The sequence below is a fragment of the Leptodactylus fuscus genome, chromosome 3, assembly GCF_031893055.1.
Source record: "Leptodactylus fuscus isolate aLepFus1 chromosome 3, aLepFus1.hap2, whole genome shotgun sequence".
Lineage (NCBI taxonomy): Eukaryota > Metazoa > Chordata > Amphibia > Anura > Leptodactylidae > Leptodactylus > Leptodactylus fuscus.
The window spans coordinates 33,831,975-33,853,366 of record NC_134267.1 but is presented as its reverse complement, the minus strand read 5'-3'; the positions used below and the strand labels follow the sequence as shown (position 1 = coordinate 33,853,366).

The window sequence follows — 21,392 nt, the reverse complement described above, 5'->3', positions numbered from 1 at the left end:
TTTTATTTTTATGGCGGGACCCTTTTTTTTTTTCTTAATTTTTTATAAAAGTTTGAAAACCTAATGTAATTTTGTCCTGATTTTTTCCATTAGCCTCCCTCAACAAGCGCCCTTCATCCAAGACTCAAAAACTTTGATGGCGCAAGAACTTTAAGACAACAAGTTCACCTTGAATGAAATGCAATATCCAAATTCAAGACAAAGAATGAGTCCCCAGGAGCCAGACCCAGGAAATTGTTCACGTAGTCTAGAAGAAAAATGCAGTAATAAATTAATAGAATGGAAGGCGACTCGGAACTCCAGTAAACACAATCTTCTTCTTTAATATTAAACTCCATTTTTCAAAGTTTTGACTAGAGAACATCAGAGCGAAGAGGCCTTGTATGTCATCATCACAAGAGAGGGAAAACTCAGAGGTATTTCAGTAGCAGATAAACTTCCAAGGCTGTGATCATGTGCCTGTGACTGAGACATGGAAGAGCTGCTGCTTCTTGAAGGGCAAAGACAGTGAAAAACTGCAGAGATTTTTTTTTTTATCTGTAATTTATTTACAGGGACTGGAGAAGAAGCTAGGAATCTGGGATTGATGAGACGAGGAAGGCTGTGCTTAGCATGCAAGAATGGCTACGCCAAAACAACATATGTTTAGATAGAAACTTAATTATAGGAAATATTTTTTGTGAAGTTTAGACATCACGTAAATGATTTCACTGGAGAAATTAGCGCAATGACTTGTAAGAATAAATTTGGAAAATATAGCGGGGCGTACTGCGGTTCTTCTACACATGAGCGAATTGTGTAAATTCTGACAGGTGTCAAAATGTGATTGAACAATGGCAACAGCCGCATGGCACGTTCCAGGAGCAGCATTGTAGAACATTTTAATAAGACAAAGCAAAAATAGAACTTAAAGACGCAGGATGCCGAGCTCTTATTCTACAAAACAACTTGGAGGATCTGGAGGAGACAATAACACGTTCGAGCATCTGCTTTCAGTAACTCGGCAGGAAACAAATGAAAGGGGGTCAGTACTGTATGCTGTCCACGTAACCTGAAAAAGTAATTCTTTACGTTTTACAGTCATGTGGATAATAAACATTGGGGCCCTTTTATGTCATGTAAAGTGTAAAATCAGTGGCGTAACTAGGAATGGTGGGGCCCCGTGGCGAACTTTTGACATGGCACTCCCTTCCCCCCCCCCCCCCCGACCGACGCCGAAGAACCCCTCCTCCGTATTTCTGCGAGCTCTATTATGCTCCTAGTGGCCCCTGCACACAGTATTATGTCCCTTAGTGGTCCCTGCACACAGTATTATCCCCCATAGTGGCCCCTGCACACGGTATTATCCCCCATAGTGGCCCCTGCACACAGTATTATCCCCCATAGTAGCCCCTGCACACAGTATTATGTCCATTAGTGGCCCCTGCACACAGTATTATCCCCCATAGTGGCCCCTGCACACAGCATTATGCCCCATAGTGGCCCCTGCACACAGTATTATGTCCCATAGTCGCCCCTGCACTCAGTATTATGCTCCACTGTGGACACCCATAAGTATAATAATTGGAGACCCAGGGGGAATAGAAACATTAAAAAAAACACTGTTAATTACCTGTCCCCTGTCTCTGCTGCAGTCCTCCGCTGTCGCCCTTCTTCAATGATGTCGGACATCACATGACACGGGATGCAGGCCGAGTTCGTGTGATGTCAGACAACTAGGCCTGAAGCCTGCCCGGATCGTGGAGAGGTAAGTAACAGTGTTTTTTATGTTTCTTGCCTCTCTCCGGCCTCCGATTATTATATTCGGGGGGTCTGCTGTTAATTAAACAAATTAGAGAAGCATCACATGATTTTTCAAGCAGTGCCAATACTTTTGTCCACCCCTTTTTTATGTTTGCTGTGGAATTATATCCAATTTGGCTTTTTGACAATTCTTTTTGTGGTTTTCCATTGAAGACAAATTAAATGAAGATAATTTAATAGGAAATTTAGACTCCATTGTGAGTTTGCTCTGTGTGCACACTGTTTGATAGGCAGCACCCTAGTGTTGTCAATGAATACATGACAGAGACTATACTGAATATGATCTGCTTTGGATATACATTCAGTACTTAATAAAAGTGCTACTAGCAGTGTTCAAAGAATAATAGCAGCGGTATTCAGCCATGAAAAAGGAGAAATTAGTGTTCATAGGGGTTGTACAGGAATTAAACTGCAATAACACACACAGACACAGACAGGGCAAAGGATTGAGACGCTTGTGGCATCCAGTGCACATTTCTACATATAGTTTGCATAGGAGACAAAATAAGAATGGGGAAGAGATTAACACCCTCCTGACCCCCAACGTCATACATGTATGGTAAAAGTTGGAACTGGGTGTATGGAGCAGGGTCAGAACATGAGCCAACTTCAAAAACAGCAGGCACCAGCTGTGCTAAATAGCCTGCACCCACATGTGAATCAAAGCGCAATGATGGGACAGAGGCTGCTTACAGGACCCAGGGTCCGAACCAGACCAGAAACCTTGGGTACAATTTAAACAAATGCATTGAGGAAGTAAAGTACATTACAGTCCCTGGACAACAACTGTAATAGGAAGGCACAACATGAACAAAACACTGCAGAAAAGAAGCATAGCAGTGTTCTGCACCGGTCCCTAAAAGGACTAAGAACTAATAATGTTACATTATAATATATATAATACAGATTCTCAAAGGTGGTAAAGGGATGGGTAGATTGATGGCAAACCTGTCTACTATTCAACATGATGTCTGACAAGAAGCAGACAGGAGGCTGAACAGCAGGAAGGGAGTACAATATACATAAAGGAAGACTAGAGCCAATAAAGCGGTGAATCCAGTGATGGAAAGTGGCGCTTTTAGAGAGGGCTTCTTTAAAAAGAGTCAGCAGTGTACAGCACTGTAGATTGATAGGTTACGCTGGGTTCACACCAGCGCCTGAACTCCGTTTTCAGGTTTCCGTCTTCTGCACACAGAAGACGGAAACCTATCATGCAGAGTCTGGCCGTGAGCGCCAGTGAGCATTTTATGCGCTCCGCGGCGAAACCATTTTTTTTAAAACCAGACAGAGTACTGCATGTCTGACTCTGTGTCCGGTTTTAAAAAAACGGTTTCGCCGCGGAGCGCATAAAACGCTCACGGCCGGAGACTTTTCAAGCCCATTCAAATGAATGGGATTGAAACATGCCGGCAGGTTTCCGTCTCCTGCCCATTTTGTGCAGGAAACAGCAACCTGCAGAACGGAGTACATGCGCAGATGTGAACGAGCCCTGAGGGACACCTGAACCAAACAGTGTTTTCCCCTTGCAAATTGGTGTCTCCAATGTCAGAACATCACTGTTTTAGCCAATATGGAAGTGAGCTGATTGGAGCAGTGAGGGCTTTGTCATTGCTCCAAACAGCTCATTTGTGCGTTACAAAAAACTGCAATGGAGTCTGATTCACAAAGGAATTACACAATTTCATTCAGGAAACCCTAACCTAAAACTAACCTATCTATCTGCAGAGCTGGGTTAATAAGCCGTGTTATGCAGACAGACTCCCTTCAAGTGTCACCTGTATATCATTAACTTTCTATTAGACTACAACAACCAGAGGCATAACTAAAGACTTGTGGGCCCTGGGGCAAACTTTGCATGGACCCCCTCCCTAGAGCATACTAAAGATAGAGACAGTTATGAGTACTGCAGTTATCCCATACACTTGAAAGGGATACAACTATAAAACTCACAAACGCAGTATCTTGATGCGGAATGCTGTGACTGGATGCTGTTGCATTGGCGGCTTCCGCGTCAAAATCTGGTCCAAAAAACTGTGTGAACTCAGCATAAAACAGATACTGTGTGATATAAATAGTAAAGTGGCCACCACAAAATATTATATGCTCCACAGTGGCCCCACGTTGTACAGACATCACACTAAGGCCCTGTCCATTAACAAAATGTATATCTGTAGGGTAACCAGGCTTTCCCTCACTGCTTTCATGGTTCCGCAGGCTCCAAACCCTTCCGGGCCCGGGACCAAGATCATAATGCCCCTGACTTCTACAAATGATCTGTGAAGAGTTAAATGCTGGGGGGGGGAAAAATAAGAGTGCTATGGATTTCTACATTGCTTTTGGCAACTGATCTGTGCGGGACGCGGCGGCTTATCTTCTGAGATCACTTTCCCAGCACACTGGGGAAGATTAATTAAATTGGCATTTTATATGCCAGTCTTAATAACCAGTAACTGGAGTGAGCTGCACCAACTGTATTAAGAGTTTCTTAAAGGGGTGCTGGCTTTTTTTTCTATGATGCCAATCCTCAGGGTATGTCATCAATAAAAGAAGATCAGATTCTGACATTCAGGACCCCCGTCGTTTGACCCTTTTTCTGATTATATTGCATGTCATCTGTTTTATCGCTACCATGCAAGAAGGGGTGATAAAGGAGGGATATGATAAACCTTCATATATATATATATATATATATATATATATATATATATATATATAAATGGCCCATACATGAAATATGGGAAAAGGCTGTTCCATGTAAAATCCCCTCAAAAGATAAAGGGGAACTCTTCTTCACTGTAAATCTAGGTTCACACTAGCGTTTGGGTTTCCGTTTTTTCGCATCCGCTTGAGGACTTTTCTCCCTGCATTTTTCAAGTGGAATGGGGTGTGGGGGCGGACTCCCCAAATAGTAAACGGGTGCAGATGTGAACCTAGCCTGAATCTATGGAATAGCCTACCCCAGGAGCTGGTCAAAGCAGTCATATCTGATAGCTGGAATTAACGGTTAGATGCCATTTTACAACAAAATAGCATTGATGCTTATGGAAATGTATAGCATGTCATACCCTTTCCCGTCCCCTAGGTGAACTATATGGACATATCTTTTTTCAGCTGTACTAACAAGGACGTAACTACAATGTCATCTCTCTCACATCTATCGGACGAGGCTGGAGTTATACCCCTCGTTCTCCAATTAAACAGAAAAGAGGTCATGGTGCATGAATAAGGATTATGGCCCCTTCATACAGATGATCAGTAGGGGTCCTGGGGTCAAGCCCCTACTGATAGCTTATTAATAACCTATCCTGAGGACAGGTTAACAACAAAAATGAACTAAACCCCTTTAATAAATTTGGCGCATCTGATAGCTATGGGTCGAGGTAGATTTGCACAATAATTAAAGACAACTTCTGATGTAAATGATAGTAAATCTACCAAGTTGTGGAAACAACCCCCCCCCCCCACAACTAAACACTTTGTGCAAAAAAAGTGAGCATGGCACAAAACAGAAAGTCACAACTTTTAGCAGAAAAAATGTGACACTTACTATAAAGCTATATTCACACAATAAAGAATGATGTCCATATGTTAAAAAACGGACGCTACATGGCAGCAATCAATTCCAGTGAATGGGGGATATTCACATGACCGTTATTTTGACAGTTCAGTCAAAATAAAAGCCAGGTCCTATTTTTGGTTGTTTTCCCCTACCCCTCTATACACTCCAATGTATGGGGGATACATGAAACCTGCCACCCCTTGAGTGCAAGATGGCCATGAAAACTGGATGTTTTTCACAGTGGTTTTGCACTTTGATCGTCAGAATGTAATCTTAAAAGGGTTGTCCCATAACAAGGATCCTATCTATACTGCTTGTTAATGTGGATTTAAGACTTTTCCTAAATACACTGCTTCAGCAAAACTGCTTTGTTTGGCCGCTATCTTAATTTATTCACTTCATTGTTGACACTGCGTTTCTATGGCCCTTGGGCTTATCTGCTTAAATGTCAAGTGAGGTAGCTGCCTGCTCTCAGGGGGGAGGGAGGAGGGGCTAAGTGCACGGGAGCGAGCCTGTGTCTGCACCACACATGTGACCTAGCTTCCTGCTCTCAGAAAAAGGAAAGGGGAAATGAGTGCTGCTTTCTTATATAAAACAGTCTAAATCCTAGTGAGCTAAAGGACCTGGTCCCTCTGCTCACTAGGATTTAGCTTTCTTATATAGAACAGGCTAAAAGCTAGTGGATAGAAGGACCTGGTCCCTTAGCCCACTAGGATTTAGCTAGCCGACTCTATATAGAACAAGCTAAATCCAAGTGTTATAGGACCTTTGATGACATCACAGGCCCTTCAGTCGTCCCATAGGATCACGCTATGTGGTGGGCGAAGCTACACGCCAATTTGAGGGTGGAGCCAAAAAACAGGAAGAAAGAAGTCTTTGCAGCAGCGAAGCCTAGTGAGCAAGGGACATGGGAATACCCCTTTAAAGAAATCCTAAATTCCCCAATTGTGTAGGCAGACAAGACATCGGTTTATGATATGTTCTACAGCAGGGGTAGGGAACCTTCGGCACTCCAGCTGCTGTGAAACTACAACTCCCAACATGCTCCATTCACTTCTATGAGAGTTCCAAGAACAGCAGGACAAGTATACATGCTGGGAGTTGTAGTTTTGCAACAGCTGGAGTGCTAAAGATTCCCTCCCTACCCCTGATCTATAGCGTCAAGTTAAACTAAAAGTCAAAGTGTAAAACAAACATTTATTTGTACAAAATTAGAATCTGCCAAACATAATTTCTTCTGAATTTTTCTAGGCCTGAACAGAAATGGTAAATTCTCTGAGACAGTAACAAATGAAAAAAATAAAATAAAATGGTATAAATAAGTCCAAAGTCAATTGTTTTCACTTCTTAGCGTATGTGATCTTCATAGCATGAGACGGTGTAATCTTAAATCCTTGAAGTGCATCTCGTGCGGACCCCGCCTGGGTCTCGTTCTCAAACTCTACAAAGGCGATATCATGTCTTCCAGGTACCAGACGCACTTCTTTGAAGCCGGGAAACCTGGGGAAAACGCAAAAGGACATGACTATCTCAGAATACAAAACAGACGCCACCTTTGTCAGAGTTTTGTAACTTTAAATCGATCTGTTTTGTTGATCCGATTTATTATAACACAATACGGGAAGATAAAGCTACAAGTAAACTAAAGGAGAATCTAAGGTGAAAGCCAGCAAGAGTAAAGAACATTCGCGTCTTGTAGTGATGCATATTTAGAGACCTAAAAGAACATAGGATATAAATATACATATTATACACCTAGATACAAGAACATCAGGGCCGTACAAACGCCAATCTCCACATTCCCATAGCAACTTGAGAAACGTCTGCTGCTATTTATGCAGATTTTACTTAGCTGCTTTCCTATGGTATAAATCTAGGACGCTATACATCACATGAGACCTTCTTCTATACAGGGCTGACCTGAAAACATTACAGGGATACTAAACAAAAAATCCCTGTTGCAGATTTTGTTGCCCTTTTTTGAGCCAAAGCCAAGAATGGCTATAAAAGGAATGGGAAATATGTATATAGGTATACTTATACGTCTCCCTTCTGCTCAATCCACTCCTGGCTTTGGCTCAAAAAACTGCAACAAAATCTGCAATAAAAATAAGCTGCGTTTCCACAACGTGGGGCCTTGGCCCTAAAATGCATATGACTATTGCTGCACCAATTCACTTTACTTCATAACACATATAATAATCCTCAAGCAATGTTCACACCTGCGCCCGGTCTGTGCTTTGTGGGTTTCCGTCTTCTGCCCGAGAAACCCTTAAAGGAGACGGAAACCCGGCAGTCAGTGTCCGCCCGTGAGCGATTTCTGGTCTCCGCAGCAAAACAGTTTTTCTTATTTTTTTTTTCAACTGGATACAAAGTCCTGCATGTCAGGGGCCACACGGTGGCTCAGTGGTTAGCACTGCAGCCCTGGAGTCCTGGTGTTCAAATCCCACCAAGGGCATAAAACCATCTGCAAGGAGTTTGTATGTTCTCCCCGTATTTGCATGGATTTCCATCCCATATTCTAAAAAAAGACATACTGATAGGGAAAAATGTACATTGTGAGTTCTATGTGGGGCTCACAATCTACATTTAAAAAAACAAAACAAAAAAAACAAACAAAGTCCTGCATGTCCGACTTTGTGTCCGGTTAAAAAAAAAAAAAAAAAACGGTCTCGCCGCGGAGAGGCAGAAGACGCTCACTATGCAAACCCATTCAAGTGAATGGGTTTGAAAACTGACTGCCGGTTTCCGTCTCCTGTCCAGTTTGTCTGAGACCGAGCGCAGGTATGAATTGGCCCTAAAGTTGATTCCACCAACATGATTATGACGACAGTAAACCATATGGCCCGCACCCCCCATATCTCAAGTCTATACAGCACTTTTGGGGCCTAGAACAAGAGCCTGGAGAATAAATGTGCAGGCTACAAATCTGCAGGAAACGTCCTGTTATCACCTCAACACACCAGGATCTCTAAGGGGAAAAGAAGTTGCTACCGAGTAATAGAGCAATACACAGATTATGCCAGAAATATTTGTCTAGTGAAATACTTCAGCATACATATGATATAGGGTAAGAAATATGCAAATCTATTCTCCAGGATGTAATTAGGAGAACAGTGCACTCTGTATGCCGCCCTCTACTAATGTGGCAATTAAATCCGCATCATGATAGTAGGCTTTTTAACTGAGTCATGCATGATGTTAAGGATGCTGCCCTCTAGAGGGCGGCATACGGAGTGCACTGTTCTCCTAATTACATCCTGGAGAATAGATTTGCATATTTTTTACCCAGAATCCCTAGTGGAGCAGGAATGATTTGTAAGTCTCTGTACTGTCTACGTAGGCACACACTCTCCCTGATGTGTACGATTATCCCCTGACTGCATATGATATAGTAAGACATATAGCGGTTTAGAAGACACAGCTAATACCGAAATGTGTCAAACACATAAAACGTTTAATACTTACTGATTGAACAACATTGAAAGCATCATCTCATTGGTTTCTTCAGGCAGGTTATTCAAGAAAAGGATGTAATTTGGAGGGTTATCTGGCACCTAGTGTAATGTAAAGAGATAATCAGAAGTAAAACAAGTTGTATAGACTTATAGGATTTATAATATAACTAGCTGGTACCCGCGACTTCGTCTGCAGTGATTGTAGAAGTGGGTATATACAGGCGTGGGTAAGGTTTTCGTACTGTGTATAAGGTATGGGATATGAAATGTAACTTTATATCTTGTTTTTGCTGTAATTCAGAGAATACGTGAGACTTTTGTGTTGAAGTTAATTTGTATTTGAGCTGCTATATATACGATGTTGTGAGAAACTTTACATAGTGACTTTGGGACAGAAGTATTTGAAGTTAACCCTTTCCCGCCAATGGCATTTTTTGATTTTGGTTTTTCGTTTTTGACTCCCCTCCTTCTAAACCCCATAACTTTTTTATTTCTCCGCTCCCAGAGCCATATGAGGTCTTAATTTTTGCGGGACAATTTTTTCTTCCTGATGCCACCATTATTTATTCTATATAATGTGCTGGGAAGCAGGAAAAAAATTCAGAATGGGGTGGATTTGAAGAAAAAATGCATTTCTGCGACTTTCTTACGGGCTTTGGTTTTACGGCGTTCACTGTGCAACCAAAACGACCTGTCCTCTGTATTCTGTGTTTCGTTACGATTCCGGGGATACCAAATTTATATGGTTTTATTTACATTTTGACCCCTTAAAAAAATCCAAAACTATGTTAATTTTTTTTTGAAAAGTTGCCATATTCCAACAGCCGTAACTTTTTTATACGTCCGTGTACGGGGATGCATAGGGCGTCTTTTTTTGCGGGACTGGGTGTACTTTGTAGTTCTACCATTTTCGGGAAATGTTATTGCTTTGATCACTTTTTATTCAAATTTTTATCAGAATCAAAACAGTGAAAAAACGGTGGTTTGGCACATTTGACCATTTTTCCCGCTACGGCGCTTACCGAACAGGAAAAATATTTGTATAGCTTTGTAGAGCGGGCGATTTCGGATGCGGGGATACCTAACATGTATGTGTTTCACAGTTTTTAACTACTTTTATATTTGTTCTAGGGAAAGGGGGGTGATTTGAATCTTTAATCCTTTTTATTTGTTTTTATATTTTTTTTTACTTTTTTTTTAAACGTTTTTTTTTTTTGCATTTATTAGACTGCCTAGGGGTATTGACATGGGTGGGCGGTGTCGCGGATTGTCAGAGCGGTGGGGGTCGGCAAACATGGCTGCTCCGGAGCGTTATAGAGCGCCTCCTGGAGTATCGTTAAGGTGAGGGGCAAAGTGGTAAAGTATATGTATATGAGATTGTGTGGGGTTAGGGGCGAGGCTGCAGAGGGCAATAGGAATTTTGTGGCTTGCTATGGTCCAAAGTGTGTGAGATTGCAGAGATGGTGGTGTGAGTTTGGGTTTTATGGGGGTCCTGGCACAAACGTATGTGCGCTATTGTGAGGAAAAGTAGCCTATTGCGCAATGGGGTGTATTAACTATGTTTGTGGAAACTTTCAGCCAAATCGGTCGAGCGGGTTTTGCGTGATTGAGGAACAAACATCCGAACATCCAAACTCACAAACCCACAAACTTTCACAGTTATAATATTAATTAATAGGATGAGAACAAGTTATAAAGAAGTTTCCTGTGGACACGTCATCATTCCCAGATTTCCTTTTGACAACTGGGATGATCTTAAAAGGGATATAACACAATCTCAAACAGTAATAAACCATGAAGCCATTTGTTTATTAGGAAGTTACTTTAAAGGGGTTGTGCAGGACTTGAAGGCATGGCTGCTTTCTTCTTCTCAAAGTGGCAACATGTCTGTTGGTCACATGGCCATGCTGCATTTCAGTCTCATTCATTTAATGGTATGGAGATGTGGTATTGCTATGTGACCAATGGACATGATGACACTTCCCGAGAAGAAGACAGCAACCATGCCTTCAAGTCCTGCACAACAACTTTAAAGCATAGCTGGATTTACAGGAAATTTTCGGAAGAAACTGTTGTGTGCGTACAATAGGAATAACACTGTGTGATCATTATATGACTGATTCTGAATTTACCCGTTTTCTGCTGTATACTGTACAATACTAAGCACAGCTGCTATACAAAGTACAGCTTTATGCGTAGTTTCTTTGAACAGGCTACAGCGTTGAACACTGTGGTTTCTTCAAACAGCTGATCAGTAAGGGTCTTGAGAGCTGGGCAATGCCAACCTGCTAAGCCAGGAATACCCCTTCAAAGGGGATCCAATCAATTTTTTCTCGCTAACATGTAGGAATAGCCTTAAGAAAGGCTATTCTTCTCCTACCTTTAGTTGTCTTCTCCACACCGCTGTTTGGTAGAAATCCCGTTTTTCTTCTGTATGGAAATGAGTTCTCTCGCAGCACTGGTGGCGTCCCCAATGCTGCGAGAGAAATCTCCAGCTATGCCACTATCTTAGTGTCTTTTTCCGTCCTGGGTTTCAAACTTCTAGGCATGCGCAGTTGACTCTTCCATCGGGCCACAAGTCGGTTATGCTTGTGGCCCAATGGAAGAGCTGACTGCGCACGCCTAGAAGTTTGAAACCCAGGATGGAAGAAGACACGAAGATAGAGGCGTAGCTGGAGATTTCTCTCGCAGCATTGGGGACGCCCCCAGTGCTGCAAGAGAACTCATTCGCATACCAAAAAAAAGGGGATTTCTACCGAACGGCAGCGCGGAGAAGACAACTAAAGGTAGGAGAAGAATAGCCTTTCTTAAGGCTATTCCTACGTGTTAGGCAGAAAAAAATGGGATTCCAATGATTGGATCCCTTTAAGGCCAAAAATGCCCATGGCAGTAAGTCCATTGATAACCTTGACATACTGAACATGACATTGGTCCTAAAGTGAATGTTCCAAGCATTGCTAGTCAGACGTTTATGACAGAAGTATAGAAATCCTAAGTTTACCTGTAGGCTCTGTCCTGCTCCCGGTGCCGAGTTTTCAGTTTCTGGAGTCTAAAACAGAAAAACAACCAAAATCAAGACCCAAAGCAAACAACACTGGGGTTTACTTATAAAAATGTGTCAGAATACTGTCTCAATTTGCTCCTAAAACCTGACTACATCATTTGTTAACCATTTTATCCACGTCCACCTTGTCTAAAGAAGTAACGTGGTTTAGTGGAAAAGTGGCGCAGCTTACAATGCAACACTGTGCGGGGGAAAAACTCCCAGAAACAAAGCAAACCAATTGGTGTAAACTTGGACTAGACAGTCTAATGGTGCACCATAGTGATATATCTGGTGTGATGTAAAACTGTCCAGCAAGTTTACACTTGGGCTAAGTTCACAGTCAGAGAACCCGCCAAAAATCATCAGAGAGAAAAGCCTCGAATGAAGGACTTCTCTTTCTGTTAGTATTGAAATGGTGGACCCCACTATAGTCAATGGGATTCACAAATGTCCTTGTTAAAGCAGCACTCCAGCTCTCCATCATTCGGGTCCCCTAGCAGACGCGAATAACAGAGACCGACACACATGTGAATTTAGCCTTAGGGTGCATTCACACTACGGAACGCCAGCGTGTATCACAGCCGTACACACTGGCGTTACAGCAGGGCTGCCGGACACTTCCCATTCATTTCTATGGGAGCCGGCATGCGAGCGCTCCCCATAGAAACGAATGGACTGCTTTTTTCCATTCATTTCTATGGGGAGCGCTCGCATGCCGGCTCCCATAGAAATGAATGGGAAGTGTCCGGCAGCCCTGCTGTAACGCCAGTGTGTACGGCTGTGATACACGCTGGCGTTCCGTAGTGTGAATTTAGCCTTAGACAGTATTTGTACATTTGTGGGAGACACCATACTAAGACCTGCAAACATGAAAATGGACACTAAGAGTAATACAAAAAATTTGATAGATACTAAGGTCATGCATACAGATTCCAACAGCAACTGTCTGCAGATGGTATAATTCTACCAATATGTAAGTGCAGGCCGCCCCTGCATGCTCCATGATCCTGACACTTACTTGTGTTGGTTTTTTATTTGTAGCATTAGCTGCTTGCTCTTGAGGTTTGTTCTTTTTCTTGTCTTTCTTCTCCTTCTTATCTCCAAATGTGCCACGCATTTTGGACACCACGTCAGAGTCAGTCTTAGCATACTGAATTCGCTGCAGGACAAAATTCATTATTACTAAAGGAAAACACATAGGAAGGATGCACTAAACCATTTTTTGGAAACACAAATGCCCTTAGGGTGCTACTACATGCGTGGTAGGGGCTGCAGGGACACGTGAGGGTTAACGTAATTGCTTGTATTCACCTGAACGTGTCACAATGTCAAGTCCAGGTGTAGCCGGCAAACAGCAGTAAACCATGTTACTCCCTCCCACTACCGCACCTGTAGTAACGCACTCATTTTTAATCAAAGACAATTACTTATGTGATTACTGTAACCATGTCATTTATGTAATTAGGGGTTAGCCAACTGTATAAAAAAAACAGCTGTAAATGTAAAGTAAAAAAAAACAAACCCTGGTGAATCAGCACCGATGCATCCTCTGTCCATCTGGTCAGCATGTGTCTGCTGCAGCCACTGAGCTCATGTGCAGCTCTCCATGGTGGAGTCAGTAACGTATGACACATGAACGCTGCAGCCACAGGTCACAGCAGTCACATTCAGGTCAAGCCAGGGATGACCGAAGGAGTGACAGTGCAGGATTGCAGGGGAAAATAAGGGTATGCTCACATGGTGGATAATGAAGAGGAATTCCTCTTCATTTTCCACTGCCAGCATTTTTGCCGCAGTCTAGCCGCTGATCCAGAACATCAGCATTGTGTCACGGCATCCCACTCCTGATAAGGCCCAGATAAATGGACCTAATCAGGAGGGAGTTTCGAGCCGCGGATCCCACGGTTGAATCAGCCGCAGAATCCGCGGGGAGTTCAAGCAGGACGCTTCTTTTTTCCGCATCCTGCTGCGATCTCTGCCTCCCATTGAAAACAATGGAAGGTGGATTCTGGGAGGATTCTGCTCTGGATTCAGGGGCGAAATCTGTCCCCAAGTCCGTGGCTAGTATGGCTTCTTTTCTTTCTTTTTTGTTTCATAAAATTTGTCTGTTTTTAATCTTATTTCTTTTCTTACGAGTTGGATAACTCTTTTAAGATGGTCATAGATAGTTACATAACAGCTATCCTTGATGATTCCCCAGTAACATGCTTTTAGCTTGGTGGGATACGCATATTTCAGTGGAACGGAGGGGGTTGTGAAGTGGCTATCAGATACTTCTGGTGCCGCTTACTTTCCAGGAATACAGATTCTTGATGACAGTTGCCATCACTTTCTACATGGATACTGTTTATAATGGACAACCTTTCCTAAACAGGAGTTTTTGTGCCAGAAAGTTTATGGCCAGGGCTACACGGCATTCTGAAAGTGTCTCCAATCACATGACCAAAAATCAGAGTGTTATCCTGTGACTCCTTCACTAATATGGGTCAAATGAATCGCATTGTGACCCTGTTTAATTTTATCATGAATAGATGGAGAATTTTAAATATGTCTCGACCACAAGGACCCATTCTAATCCACGAGAATGGTTTCCGTGAAAGTCCTCTACATTATACTCCATGGGAGATGCAAAACGAGCCCAGCTCAACCACCATTGTTCTGGCAGTGTGAAACAGATATAGATACACAGTCATTGTATATATGGACTTCTTTGAGTACTAACTACATTTCTTTAAAGTGGCAATACCAAAGAGTTAATAAGCAGGTTTCTTCAAGCAATACATGGACGATCATAAAACACGACAGGGCTATATGAACGGGTGTAGAACATGCACAGAGGAAAACCTACCATGGGCTTGTCATAAAAAGGAAAGCCTTGTAGCTGTCGCAAAGCATTGGTGGCGGAGGCAAGTTCCTTAAAAATGACAAAGGCTTGACCCCTCATCTTCATGGTCTTTAAAGCCACGATATCCATGACATGGCCAAACTGTGAGAACAGCGCATACAGAGACCGCTTTAGTTCTGTGAACAAAACAGAGGAATCTTAACAATGGTTTCCAGCAGTAGAATACATCTATATATTACACAAGGTTGTTCTGTACGTTACTAGACTAATAGCATATAGGACACGTACGGGAAAAGTCCTGTGTAAACTGGTCCTTATGGCAAGCACAGGATAAATACATGAGAAGTCATCGTCTGACCATGAACGACAGAAGAGACACAAGATGTATCCGAACGCTAAGATGTGTACGGGGAGAAAGGCTGGTTACATGAAATGACTTGTGGTGAATTCTCAATTATTAATTCTGCTGCTATTGTAATTACTCTGACATGACATTAATTATATGAATGTGTGACAACAGTCTCCTACTAGGTTAACCCATTAAGGACCAAGGGTCATCGATGGCCCAATGCTCAGGCCAAATTTAGCACATTTGTTTGCATCTCTTTACATAGCAATATACTTTTAATGGCTTTGCATATACTACAGTATAACCCGAATTTTTCAGCACAGTTTTTGTGCTGAAAAAGCCCCCCTCGGCTTATACTCAAGTCAACAATTTTTTTTTTTATTTTTTTTTTTGTAGGGAGGGGGGGGGGGTCTATGACCAGCTGCAATATCAATGTATAGAATCTCCCATAAAATAGTGGGGGAAAACAAGAAGCTTTAAAAAAATTTTTTAAAAAGTTGTAAATCCCTCCTTTCCCTAGAATACATATAAACGTAGAAAACGACTGCGATACACATACACCATAGGTATCCCTGTGTCTGAAAGTGCCCGGTCTACTGAATATAGGGGATCTGCAGTGCTCCTGTTCCGTCGGGAAGGGGTTAATAGGAGCACTGCAGATCTCCTATATTCAGCCAGACTGAATTCCAAGTGGGGGAAGAAAAAACAGTCCTCAAGCTCAGGGAAGGGGCAGACAGACAACCAAAACACCCCCTCCCCTTCCCCAGCAACCACTGCACCCAAAAACTCTGATCATTTTAATTTTTGAAATTTTCCAGCAGCTGCTGCATTTCCCCCCCTCGGCTTATACTCGAGTCAATAAGTTTTCCCAGTTCGTTGTGATAAAATTAGGAGCTTCCGCTTATATTCGGGACAGCTTATACTCGAGTATATATGGGTATATTTTACCGTGTCTTTTTCAGGACACATAAGGCTTGAAATAAGTAGCCATGTTTGTTAAATAAGTTGAATATTTTTGTCACTAGAAGTAGAAAAATGGTATAAGATGTGAAAAAAATGGAAATGTTGCTTCTTTTACCTAAAACCAAATTGTTTTTACATATACTATTGCACATAAACATATTAAAATTAGATTTTTTAGTTCTTCTGATAATAGGGGCTACACATTTATAGATTTTTTTTTTTTTTTTACAAAAAAATAGATATATTGTTTTATATCTAGCTTGGCTTATTTTATGGATTCCTAGCTCATATGTAAATGAACCAGTAGTTTAGTATAGTACAGGACTATAAGCTGCTTTTGTTATCACCAACTAGGTTCCCTGCTGACAGAGGAGACCTATTAAAGAGGACCTTTCACCTCCTGGGGCACATGCAGTTTTATATACCGCTAGAAAGCCGACAGTGCCCGGAATTCACGATCTGTGCCCTTGGTGAAGAGCCATCGGTGCTGGTACCGTAGCTCTTCACAGTCAGGAGGGCGTTACTGACAGTCAGTCAGGAATACCCTTCCTCACAGTAGCGTCTATAGCATGGTACTTTGAGAGCGGTGAGGACCGCCCCCTCCCCTCCTGATAGAGCGCAGGGGGGAAAGGGCGTACTAGGGGGCGCATTCCTCACTGCTCAGTGTCATGGCTGGACGGTAAGCAACGCCCCCTGTCACAGTACAGCGCAATAGACGCTACTGTGAGGAAGGGCGTTCCTGACTGACTGTCAAAAAAGCCCTTCTGACAGTGAAGAGCTACGGTAATAGCACCGATAGCTCTTCACCGGGGGCACAGAACGTGAAAGCCAATAGCTCGCTGAATTCAGTGCACTGTCGGCTTTCTAGCAGTGTATTACACCGCATGGGCCCCAGGTGGTGAAAGGCCCTCTTTAAGGGAGGGGCTGGAAGAGGGGGCAACTTCAATTAACACAATGTGAATCAGAAGACTCTTTCACTTCACTGTGATCACTATAAAGAGTTCCATTTTGGTGATCAAAATGATGATAAAGGACCTAATAGCTTCCCTTATCAAAGTGCAACTCCAGGACAATAAGAGCAGCATCTCCATGCTGAGGTTATCAGTCCTACAGGAGTAGTTGTAAATCCCAGCTGTCTGACTATAATAATGGTGGCCGCAGCACAGGGTATCAGCTAGAGCGGGGTAGGCAACATTATGCACTCCAACTGTTGTAAAACTACAACTCCCAGCATGCATACTTGCTGTTATTCATGGAAGTGAATGGAGCATCATGGGAATTGTAGTTTCACATCAGCTGGAGAGCGGTTGGTTGTGGATCCCTGAGCTAGAGCAACGTTAGCGGCATCTAGGGGTTAAAGCAGTAACCCAGGGAGAGCTACTTCTCTTAAAGTTTTTAGGTATCATATCTAGGGATTAAAGCAGTAACCCAGGGAGAGTTACTTCTTTTAAGTATTATATCTAGGGGTTCCAGGCTGGTTTTAACCCCAGGTCAGGGTGATGAGAAACAGCACCCGTTCCCCAAATCACTCCAACTCCTCCCATAGTTACTGTGCTATGGGGCTGGCCGACTACTGTAAAGTATGGACTCCGTGAACAGCTGCCAGGCGGCTGAAAACCCCATACCCATATGGTTTTTCAGGTAAAAAGCTGTTATACCCACAAAACCACGCATCTATTACCAATATGAATAAAATCATGTCAGTATTGGTTTTCAGCCACCGCACATCCAGCTACGCCGCTTCAGAAATAGCAAAGCTCAGTTGTGTTGTTTCCGCAGTTCTCAGTCTCCACCATGGGAATTATTGGGGCAGCGTAGAGCAGCATTGCTTACTGTTCCCATACGTCCAGGACAAGGAGTAGTTATTCCTATCTTGGCAATGATTTGCGGAGATGGGAGTAACATTTTATGCCAACAACATAGAGATGCTTCTACAATGAACACGACTTACCGTCCTTATTAATTTTATCATTCAAGTTGTTGATGTAAACCGTGTGATTTGGCCGAATATCCATTGTGCTGAGGTTCTGTAAAACTGGAACAAAGAAAATTTTTGATTAGAAAGTCCCCCCCCCAAAAAAAGAAAGAAAAAACTAAATATGGTCTTTTTTCACCCTAATCTTTCCTCAATGTAACTACATGACATTGCACGCCATGCCACCGTATTTCTGTGATAGAACAGCAACAGACACTGCTTAGAGGCATCCTATCCTAAGTGTTATTTATCACTAGCACAGGCCTCTCTATGGGTAAGGACACACCTTCAGGTATTATGATGCAGTATTTGAAGCTAAATGGATGGATTAAGAAAAAAACAAACAAAGAAATACCATCCTGTCCTTTATATGTTCCATTCCTAGTAATGACTTCAAAAAACAGTATCGATAAACCTAAATTTAAGTCTGTACCCTAAATAGGTTTGCCTGTTATATACACTAACTCTATATCTACACATTCCAGTGGTCAGACATCAGGAGAATGCAGTATTGATATTCACGCTCAGCCAATGGTCCATTCACTTCTAAGGGTCTGTTCACACGAAGTAAATTGGCACTGATTCTTGCTGATAACTCGCTTAAGAATCAGCGTTGAAAAAAGCCTCCCAAAAGAACCTCAACGGGTTTTGCGTGGAAAATGGAACCCATTGAAGTCAATGGGAGTCTTTTTTCAGTGCTAATTCATACGCGAGTTATCGTACCAGCATCAGCACCACATTACTCAGTGTGAATTGACCCTAAGACACTTCCAGATCAGTGTCGGTTAGTCCCATGCACACCACAATATCACATGACCATGGACTGATTTTTACCCAGTAGACGTAAAGAATGACAGCAACCAGATATATAGAAAATTGTGAGGAATTGATACAGAAAGTATATTGGAAAACCTTTCATTATACAAACAAGATTAGTCTTCCAATCTTGGTCTAAAACTGGACAATCCCTTTAAAGGGGTTGTCCCATCACAAGGATCCTATCTATACTGCTTGTTAATGTGAATGTAACTTTTCCTAAATACACTGCTTCAGCAAAATTGCTTTGTTTGGCCACTATCTCACTTTATTAATTTTTTTGTGGCCACAGCCCTGACCTAGCTGCTCCTGAGTCAAGTGATGTATCTGCCTGCTCTCAGGGGGGAGGGAGGAGGGGCTAAGTGCACGGGAGCCAGCCTGAGGGGGGGGGGGGGTAGTTTACCCTTTGGGGGAAGGGGCCGCCAATACAGGGTTAGACGCCGGCACAGAGAGGCGGATGCCGGGGACAGTTAGACGCCGGCACAGGTGAAGCCAGCAACATCGCTATGCTTCTGCCCTGCATGAAGCCAGCAGCCGCAGAAGCGATGCTGTTATTCCGCTCTGGGGTCACATATGCAAAGCCAAGCGGCGAGATGCCGACGGCCCTGCGTGAACGCTCATACACCAGTCTAGCCTTCACAATGCGAATACAGACCCGACACCCTGTGTCATATGTAACCCTGCCCACCAATGACGAGCCAAAGCCGGAAGACAGAAGAATTCACAGAAACGAAGACTGGTAAGTATGCGACGTGGGACAACCCCTTTAACTTCCTTCTTCCAACGACTTTACTGAAGCTGGATCTGGGCGTTCTAGACTGGTTCCGACTCTGGGTCACTCAACCGGAAGGAGCTCCCTATCCCCCAGGTCTCTCCTGTTTGCACAGGCGGTGGCTATATTAAAGTCCACCACACCCCAATGCACAGGAGGCAGTGTGACCCATGGGACGGGGGCTGGTTCTGCTCACATGACCCTGGGAAGGAAACGGCTTTAAAAAAAGTCACCTGAAGAAGGTAGTTTACACTCCCCGAACAGCCCTATGGCCATATGCATACAACTGAATGTGTAGGCCGAGGCTGTTCATTAGTGGGGGTCCTCCCACCACCACGGCTGACACTCTGTCATGTGTATATAGCTTCAAAAGCCTAGAAAATCCTGCTAAGGCCCCACGGGCCGTAATCGCAGCGCTATAGAACCGCTGCGTGAACGCATTGCGGTTCTTTCTGCAGCGCTTTTAACAGAAAGTTCACAGAGTTTTCCTCCGCAGACTTTCTCTTAACATTATATTTACGGGAAAGCCGCTGGCGTTTCCGTAGATATAATTGACATGCTACGATTTGCAAAGCCACAACGGCTTTGGGAATTGCATGTCTGCGATCTTTTTTCTGCAAAGTGGGGATGGGATTCACATGAATCCCATCCATTTTGCCTGCACTGTACAACACCGCAATTTTTCCCGCAGCCTCTCCGCTGTAGGCAAATCGCAGCGTTTATGTCCTGTGGGGCACCAAAAGTAAGTTATAAACCTACTTACTGTTAGGGGTCTGTCCGCCCTTGAGGAGAGACCCCCACCATCAACAAGGGATGAGCTAACCTGTGGATATGGATGTATAAGTGACATGGCCCTTGTTGTTGTCACTAGGCAGCTGGGTGGGAACCCCCTGCAGCAGCTAAATATACATCACCCAGCTTTCCCAGACACTGATGTATCAAGTGCTAGTAACAGAAGACAACATAACATATACAGATATATATATATATATACTGACTGTACAGCCACGTGGGGCCCGGTCAGCTGTAAGGTACTATATAAGGTACTACCGGTATATACTGTATACACCCCCAGCCTCATATACTCTGCCCCATCAATAATCGCTCCTAATAAGCCGCACCTATACACAGCCATTATTCGGAGTAAGTCTATAACCGCTCCCTGGGCAGAAAACACAAGACACAGATATCTGCCATTCATAAGAGAAATCTAACACACTCCATTACTTACCGCGCGACCGCGGTCTTGTGCTTTACGGCAACGCGCTGACGTCGCACCCCTTCGCTTTCCCTCACAGCTTCACGTTGATCACGTGACACGGGAGTCACGTGACGTGGATTAGCGACGCCTATGAGTGAAGCGACGTCGGCCATTTTTTTGGTGGGAGAGGTGGCATAGTCTGTAAAGAAAGGGAATTACAACGCAATGAACCTGCGGCCTTGATGCCATCGCTGTCTGGACCTGCAAATCCGAACTCTTCATCGGTTAGGAAGCATGACGTCACAGCTTCAGACTCCCTTGGACTGCTGGGAGTTGTAGTCTTCCAGGAACTGCAGATCAGTGACCAGTGCTTGTAGTTCTTTCATGGAGGGCTTGTGCTCTGTGTGGTCTATGGGATTATGTGTGATGAGATTTACTGCACTGGAAACAGAAGGATTGCTATTAGGCTGGGTTCACACTTGCACTGGACTCTCCATCTTGGGGTCCACTGCGGCACCCGAATGACAGAGAGCTGGACCGCTAAAACAGCGATTACCTGTGGACCCCATAGACCATAATGGGGGTCTGCTGGGTGCTGTCGGCGT

General features: G+C 43.4%; 1 protein-coding gene across 1 annotated transcript; it reads right to left on the bottom strand.

The window, feature by feature from the left end:
- Positions 1-6,587: 6,587 nt before the first annotated feature.
- On the bottom strand, positions 6,588-20,854 carry SNRPB2 (small nuclear ribonucleoprotein polypeptide B2). Its single transcript, XM_075267389.1, has 7 exons — positions 20,818-20,854; positions 17,975-18,058; positions 14,715-14,887; positions 12,885-13,025; positions 11,822-11,869; positions 8,831-8,919; positions 6,588-6,862 (listed from the first exon to the last, which is right to left on the bottom strand). The coding sequence occupies exons 2-7, from the start codon at positions 18,036-18,038 to the stop codon at positions 6,703-6,705; spliced, it is 675 nt and encodes a 224-aa protein (XP_075123490.1). The 5' UTR covers positions 18,039-18,058; positions 20,818-20,854; the 3' UTR covers positions 6,588-6,702.
- Positions 20,855-21,392: the final 538 nt, after the last annotated feature.